The sequence below is a fragment of the Chaetura pelagica genome, unplaced genomic scaffold (genome assembly GCF_000747805.2).
Source record: "Chaetura pelagica isolate M959 unplaced genomic scaffold, ChaPel_1.0 scaffold446, whole genome shotgun sequence".
Lineage (NCBI taxonomy): Eukaryota > Metazoa > Chordata > Aves > Apodiformes > Apodidae > Chaetura > Chaetura pelagica.
In genome coordinates this window covers 57,012-65,269 of record NW_009953498.1, presented here as the reverse complement: position 1 = coordinate 65,269, position 8,258 = coordinate 57,012, and the positions used below count along the sequence as shown (strand labels likewise).

Genomic DNA, 8,258 nt, shown 5'->3' with positions numbered 1-8,258 from the left:
TATTTGGGTGTAAGAATCAACCCACTGCTGCTTGGGACCAAAGGTGTCACAGGATGGCAGGGGTTGGAAGGGACCTCTGGAGATCACCCAGTCCAACCCCCTGCCAGAGCAGGATCCCCTAGAGCAGATCCCACAGGAACACATCCAGGTGGGGCTGGAATGTCTGCAGGGATGGAGACTCCACAGCCTCCCTGGGCAGCCTGTCCCAGGGCTCTGTCACCCTCACAGCCAAGAAGCTTTTCCTCATGTTTAACTTGACCCTCCATCATGAAAGTGCCAGCACTTGTGCAAAGATCTCCCCAGAGGGCTGGGCTGCACCAGGGGCATCTGTCTCTCTTCTTCATGGTGGGGCTCTTCTGGTTGCAGTGCAGCAACCCCATGCACGGGTCCTGCAGGCACTGAGCCCTTATCAGCTTTTTGAGAAGGGGGACATGATGTTGCACTGACTCCTGCAGCCCCTGGGGATGGTTTGGTGGTTCCCAAAGAAACAGGGATGGGAAGTGGAGGAGGAAAAGCACAAAGCATTTAGAGCAAAGGGCTTCTCATCCTTCTCCCCCCCAGTGAGAACAACATGAAACCTGTGCAGCAGAGAACTGAATGCTTTATACTGGCCCAAATTTCATCTGCAGGGCTCTGCCTTGGGGTGATATTTGGGCTTAATTTGAGTTCAAGAGACAGAAAAGCAGGGAAATGATGGGAGGGCTGGAGCAGCTCTGCTCTGGAGCCAGGCTGGGAGAGTTGGGGGGTTCAGCCTGGAGAAGAGAAGGCTCCAGGGAGACCTGAGAGCAGCTTCCAGTGCCTGAAGGGGCTCCAGGAAAGCTGGGGAGGGGCTTGGGACAAGGGCAGGGAGGGGTGGGAGCAGGGGGAAGGGTTTCCAGCTGGCAGAGGGAGCTGGAGCTGAGATGGGAGGGAGAAATTCTGGGCTGTGAGGGTGGGGAGAGCCTGGCCCAGGTTGCCCAGGGAAGCTGTGGCTGCCCCATCCCTGGGGGTGTTGAAGGGCAGGTTGGATGGGGCTTGGAGCAGCCTGGGCTGCTGGGAGGTGTCCCTGCTCATACAGGGGGTAGGACTGGATGGTCTTTAAGGTCCCTTCCAACCCAAACCACTCCATGATTCTATGACAGGAGAGTCTCTTAAGCCCAAAAAAGCAGCCTGTCAATGGTGTCCTGCCCCTCCAGGTGAGGTGTCTCTTGGATAAGCTTGGTAGCTGTTGGTGCTTTGACCTTCTCCTCCTGGGAGCCAGGGCTCTGCAGTCTCAGATGTGACCCAACTTCAACATGATAGATGAAAATGTGTCCAAAAAAAAAGGCTTTTCTGAACCTCACCACCTCTGCCCATGTTGGCTCTGACCATCTGAGGTGAGCAAGGAGGGAGAGCTTTGCTCCAGGCACGAGGAAGGGCTGCACTTGGGAAGGACCACGGGTGCTACAAAGCTGTGAGATGTTTAGGATCCATCCAGGCACGTCTGGAGCCAAATTCAAGGGTGAATGTGGTAGGGTTTGACACGAAGCTGGAGACCACATGGAGGGCTTGACCATCATCTGCTTAACAAGTGGTTGGTGACTCAAAGCTCGATGCGAGGAGGTGGGAGTAGGTGCTGAGCCCAGAGTCCAGACTGGTGGGGACCAAGAGCTGCTCTCTCTGTATGCATCCTCCCTAATCCTGGAGGGAAGGAGCCTTTTATGAGGGGAGGGGGGTGCAGGTGTCCCTGTTGGTAACTCCTGGCCCACGGTTCCTGTGTTGCAGCTCGTCGCCCTCCGGAGTGTTTGAGAAGGAATATGACATTTATCGGGACTACAGCGCAGAAGGACAACTCCTCCACTACAGGTATCCCAGCTTTCCCTCTGGTTTTACCTGGATTGGGGTCTGCAACGTGGCCTTGGTGGTGAGGTGGGGGTGTGGGACAACCCTGGGACTAGGGCAGCGAGTCCCACCAGGCTTTTTTGTGCTCCTCTGCTCCTCCTTCCCATCCCCTCTTTGTCTTCTAGCTTTTCTGCCACCCTTCAGGTGCACCTTGGTGGTTCTTTGGAGCAAGGACCATCCACCCTCATGAGGTGGTGGTATCCTCCTCTGAGTGGCTCCATGACCAGAAAGTGAAGCAGGACAGGAGGAAGCACCAGGGTTCTCCAGTGATGGGGTCACAGCTCATGGTGAGATCCTGGTCTGCAGGGTTCCATGAGGCTCCACCATCAGTCTGGGGATGGGGTCAGGGCTCTTCTGGTGCTGCTGGTCAACCTCAAGGCCTGCCATCATGGTGAGGTGGTGGCTGGGCCATCTCTCCACACAGGAACCAGTTTCTAGGCTGTTTCTTGGGATGTTTGGGTGGAACAGAAGCAGGTTGGTTTGGGCATGGGTTGAACCCATCACCTGAGCGAGCCCAGGTGATTTGGTGCCCTGTCTTTGGAGGGGATTCCCTGTCATGGAGCAGTGATGGGGACGTGGAGCAGGGATGGAAACCTGGAGAGGTGCCAGGGAGATGGAGCAGGGGCAGGGAGATGGAGCAGTGATGTTCAGGATGGGGACCTGCAACGAGCTGCTCGTGCTACGTTTGATTGAGTCGCCTTCACCTCTTCCTCAATCATTCATCTCTCAGGCTTGATTGAGTCAACTTTATTGCACCATTAATTATTTCTCACCTTTTGATGGACCCACCTTTGTCCCGTCGAGTTGACAGTGTAGAAGTGTCTGGTGTCCAGTTGGTGGTGGCCACTTGTCCCAGACACACACACACACTAGATGTGTGGGACCAAATCTGGCCATGAAACCAGGGAGGAGAAGATCTCCAACCCCTTCTGGTTGCAACCTCTGTATTCATCCAAGCTTCCTGGGGAATCCTGTACCTCTGGAGCCATCCTGGAGGTGGGGCCTCCACATCTCTGGGCTGAAACTCCCTTGGCTGCTGGTGTCAGTTTTAGCTGAGGTGGCTGCGAGGTCACATTCCTCTCCCAGCAATGACAAAGATGCATCTCAAGTGCCAACAGACTTTTGCTGGCCAAGGAGACACCTTCCCAGCAGAAGCCACATGGTGGCCATCCCAGCTGTCCCACGTGCTGCTGCCAGCTGCTTGATTTGTCCACCACCTTGTTCAGCTCGGGCTTCACCTTCACAGCTGTGAGTTCAGAGCACCAGTGATGCCTTGGAGATCCGTGAGATCAAAATCCCACCTTTTGGAGCAAAAGTGAAGAGGGGTAAGAAGTTTTATCGCTGCTCTTGGGCATGATGCTGTGGTGTAACCTGGGCTGGAGCCTCTGCCCCAAGTCCATGTCTCCATGGGGAAGCAAACTCAGTCTCTTCTCCTCGTGCAGCTCAAGTCCATCTGATGGCTTCAATGTTAAGGTCTGAAGAGTCCTCCTGGAAGGAGCCCTCACCATAGGGTTGGGAGCAGTTTTCTCCACGCTCTTTGCCACATCCTTGTGCTTCTTCCATGTTCAGCCAAGTCTTGGAGAAGTGAACCATCACCCTCATCTTCATCCTGAGCCAGGTGACTTGCCTCAAATGCACGTGTGGTGCCCAAGTGGTGGACCTGTAGTGTCCACCTCAAGCAAGACCAACCCATCCTGCTGAAAGGCTTCCAGCAAACACACTGAGCTCCACCTTCCAGGACCTGTTCTTCAAAGCCAATGTGCTGCTGATGGCAGCACCTGGTGGCTCGTACACAAACCAGGGCAACAGGTCTGACCTGGTTCCTTGGCCCAAAGCTCTTCTCCAAGAGAAGAACCCACTCAATCAGCTTTGTTACAGCCCTGGTTAGCAATCAGCAGCTTCAAAGTCACCCATCTCCTGGGGTGGGTGGAGGAGAGGCCTGTGGGAGGAGGAATGGTCTGGCACATCAGCCCAACACCCATCCAGGCTTGGAGGTTGGTCTCGTAGTCCTTGGTCAAGCCCTGCCCTTGGGTCACACCGACCCCAGGCAACACTCCAGGCTTGGGAAGAGCAGCTGGGAAGTTCCTGGGGGGAAAAGGACCTTGGGGGGTTGGTCAGCAGTGGAGGGACATGAGCCCAAGTGTGGCCAAGAAGACCCCCCAGCTTCCTGGCTTCTGCCAGAACAACCAGGTCAGCTTCCCGGCTGGGAAGTTTCGTTAAGGATCACGGGAGGTTTCAGCTGGAAGCCCAGACATCTCAGTTCCCTGCAGAGATCAGGCCACCCCTTCCCACCCCTTGCCCACATTTGCAGGATGAGATTGAGGTGCTGCTGGAGCAGCTTCAGGCACTGGGCCAGGGAGAGGGAGGTTTTTCCACCATCAGCTCGTGGCTGATCCCGGGATTCGCGGCGGGACGCGCTCGGCCGCCCATCCCTGGCTGGGAGGAGACACAACGAGGAGGGAGACAACGAGGAGGGAGGACACACACACAGAGGACTGTGCCACATCCTTGGAACTGTGGTCGTTCCCAGTTTAGCAGTGGACTGGGGGAAGGGGATGGAATCTTCAAGCTCAGGAAGGTGATGGGGAAAAAAAACGTCGCGGGGAGAAGATGCGCCCGGATCTCGCGGCCGGGGGAGGAAGGTGAGGAAGAGCAAGGGCACAGGGGTGGTGGGGACAGCTTGGGGACACAACAAGGTGGTGCTTTTCCAGTAGGTACAAACCCCACAGGAGGCTGAAAACCAATATATTTAAATTAATTATTCCAATTCATCCCCTCCTCTGCCCCCCCCCTATTTAATCCTAGCGCTAAATTATGATCTTCAAAGTCCAGATAACACCAGGACAAGCAAAGACATCTTGAAAAAGAGAAAAGTGCTTATTGAAGTTGGTTTTGTGAACATCCTTCCTCCTCCATCTCATTTGGGGTGTCATTCATTTCATCTTAAAATAATTACGGTGCTGCTAAGATAATTACTCTTAAGCTCAGCTGTGACCTTTGATTCCCGAGTCCTACCTTGATTTCATGTCGCTGCCAATCGACTCCGTTCAAGGCATCACAGGAGAAATCAGGGCCATAAAAAAAGTCCTTCTCTTTCTGTTTTCATGGGAAGTGGAGCTGCGGGTGGTCTTAATGAGCGCGGGCATCAAAATAATTATCAATTCTAATTATAAACGGGGAGCGCGCGCCGAGCCCCGCGCCGGAGGTTTCTCCTCTGTGGTTGACTTTCCAAAGGGTGGGAGAAGATCAGGGAGGGGTTGTTGGAGCAGGGAGATTGAAGAGCATTTTTTTTGGGGGGGGGGGGGAGGGGAATCCTCCCCCTAAATAAACACAGTGTTTCAGTCCAGGGGAAATGATGCAAATTTGCATCGATCATTGATGTCGCTGATAGAACATTAGGGGGGATTTGGGAGGGAGTTTGTCACGGGAATGTGCTTGGAATTGTGAGTAAAAGAACCTTGGCTTCACCATGAGGAGGGAACAGGAAAGGGTGCCAAGCCAGGGAGAAGGGGAATGCTTTGGATTCCTGGAGGATCTCCCATGGCAGGAGGGTGGCAAACCTTGGGGCTCGTTCTCCTCTCGCGCTTCTCGTTAATCCAAGCCCCTGGTTTATCCCCCCCCCATAAAAGGCCTTTCCCAACATCCCTTTTGCAGGGCAGGAAATGTAATTTTAGCCACGTTTTGTGTCGTGTGGTGATAACCCAGGAGCTTTCAGGTGTATTGGTTGCTGTTCTTTAATGTTTTGATTTAAAGCTCCAGCTCGGTTGGGTGATTCCAAGGGCTGGGCTGTTCCGTGGGGATTTTTATCAGGCTGCTGCCTGAGATACCAGAGCAAGCAGGAAATCTGGGGTTTAAGAGGTGCTTTCACCTGGTTTGGGTTAAAAGATGTGGATTTGAGTTGGGTTTGTGTCCCTGTGGAAGAGCTGAAGCGTGAGGAGGGGCTGAGGAGCATCACCTCTTACTGCTTGGGAGATGTTGAGGTGGGAAAAGGGCCCTGGATGGGGGCAGGTCCCTTCCAACCCGAACCATTGGATGATTGGACGGTCCCACAGCCCAGGAATTGTGTGTGTGAACAGGAATAAACAACTAGACTCTCAGTGGAGTTTGTGATTCTACTTCCAAAACCCCCCCAAAAACTGACATTCCAGCCATTTCCACCACCAGAAGCACCCACGTTCCTGCACCTACAGCTCTGGAGAACTTCAGGTTCTTCTTTTCATAGGTTCACATGAAGGATAAAGCCAACTTCTGCCTCAGTGGGTTTTGGGGGGGGCTGGGAGGGGTTGCTGGGGAGAGAAAAGAGCTTCTGCAGCCCCTCTAGACTCTGGGGTGCCACCGTCTCCTTGGGTTTCTGCCCTCTTGATTTGTGGGGCCTGTCAGATCCTCGGTGGTGACCAACAACATCCACCTGCCTGAACCACCAGAGCAGCCACACAGCATCTCCCAGGGCTCGTGCTCTGCCTTGGCCAAGGTTCTCCAGTTGCTCCCCAAAAAGCCCCAGGTGATGGCAGGTTGTCCATGGCCTTCACATGTGGTCCAGGGCAGGAAAAGCAGCACGTGCAGGAGCAGAGCACGAGGTTCCTCTCTGTTTAGGTTGGCTGGACAACCTAAGTTTGGAGAGTTTTCATCTTTGGTCACCTGAAGAAATTAGGTTGGAGGAAAGCAGAGGGGAGCAGAGAGGAGTGAAGCTGCTCAGGAGAGAATGGCCTGGAGGTGGTGGTCAAAAGTGGCTGAGGATGAGCCAGTACATGGCCAGGAAGGCCAAGAAGGTGGCCAAGAAGGGCACCAGCATCCTGGCTTGTGTCAGACCTAGTGTGCTTTAATGTTTTGATTTAAAGCTCCAGCTCGGTTGGGTGATTCCAAGGGCTGGGCTGTTCTGTGGGGATTTTTATCAGGCTGCTGCCTGAGATACCAGAGCAAGCAGGAAATCTGGGGTTTAAGAGGTGCTTTCACCTGGTTTGGGTTAAAAGATGTGGATTTGAGTTGGGTTTGTGTCCCTGTGGAAGAGCTGAAGCGTGAGGAGGGGCTGAGGAGCATCACCTCTTACTGCTTGGGAGATGTTGAGGTGGGAAAAGGGCCCTGGATGGGGGCAGGTCCCTTCCAACCCGAACCATTGGATGATTGGACGGTCCCACAGCCCAGGAATTGTGTGTGTGAACAGGAATAAACAACTAGACTCTCAGTGGAGTTTGTGATTCTACTTCCAAAACCCCCCCAAAAACTGACATTCCAGCCATTTCCACCACCAGAAGCACCCACGTTCCTGCACCTACAGCTCTGGAGAACTTCAGGTTCTTCTTTTCATAGGTTCACATGAAGGATAAAGCCAACTTCTGCCTCAGTGGGTTTTGGGGGGGGCTGGGAGGGGTTGCTGGGGAGAGAAAAGAGCTTCTGCAGCCCCCCTAGACTCTGGGGTGCCACCGTCTCCTTGGGTTTCTGCCCTCTTGATTTGTGGGGCCTGTCAGATCCTCGGTGGTGACCAACAACATCCACCTGCCTGAACCACCAGAGCAGCCACACAGCATCTCCCAGGGCTCGTGCTCTGCCTTGGCCAAGGTTCTCCAGTTGCTCCCCAAAAAGCCCCAGGTGATGGCAGGTTGTCCATGGCCTTCACGTGTGGTCCAGGGCAGGAAAAGCAGCACATGCAGGAGCAGAGCACGAGGTTCCTCTCTGTTTAGGTTGGCTGGACAACCTAAGGTTGGAGGGATTTCATCTTTGGTCACCTGAAGAAATTAGGTTGGAGGAAAGCAGAGGGGAGCAGAGAGGAGTGAAGCTGCTCAGGAGAGAATGGCCTGGAGGTGGTGGTCAAAAGTGGCTGAGGATGAGCCAGTACATGGCCAGGAAGGCCAAGAAGGTGGCCAAGAAGGGCACCAGCATCCTGGCTTGTGTCAGACCTAGTGTGGCCAGCAGGAGCAGGGCAGGGATTGTCCCCACAATGCTGGGACACCTCAAACCCTGGGGTCACATTTGGGATGGTGGCAATGCCCTCTCCATCACCAGATAGGAGAGGCTTGGGGTGCTTGGACTTGTCCATCCTTTGGCTTCTGGGCTGGTCTCAGAGCAGTGGTTATGGGGTTGTCTCTCTTTCCTCCTTTCTTCTGCTCTGATGAGGCTACATCTGAAGAACTGGGACCAGTTCTGGGCTCCCCAGTTCAAGAGAGACAGGGAACTGCTGGAGAAGAGTCCAGGGCAGGGCCCCCAAGGTGCTGAGGGGCTGGAGCATCTGCCTGGGAGGAAAGGCTGAGGGAGCTGGGGCTGTTCAGCTGGAGAGGAGGAGCCTGAGGGGGGGTCTCCTCAAGGCTGAGCAGGATCTGCAGGGGGGTCAGGAGGGGGGGACCAGTCTCTTCTCAGCAGTGCCCCGGGACAGGCCAAGGGGCCATGGGGACCAGCGGGGGCAC

General features: G+C 54.6%; 1 protein-coding gene across 1 annotated transcript in view; it reads left to right on the top strand.

Moving 5' to 3' along the window:
- Positions 1-8,258, top strand: part of LOC104390216 (rho GTPase-activating protein 39-like) — a gene marked incomplete at its 5' end in the record, with an annotated part of 60,259 nt that overhangs the window by 14,360 nt on the left and 37,641 nt on the right. The window contains 1 exon segment of the mRNA XM_009999320.1: positions 1,744-1,824. Within this exon segment, the coding sequence (XP_009997622.1) occupies positions 1,744-1,824 (81 nt within the window).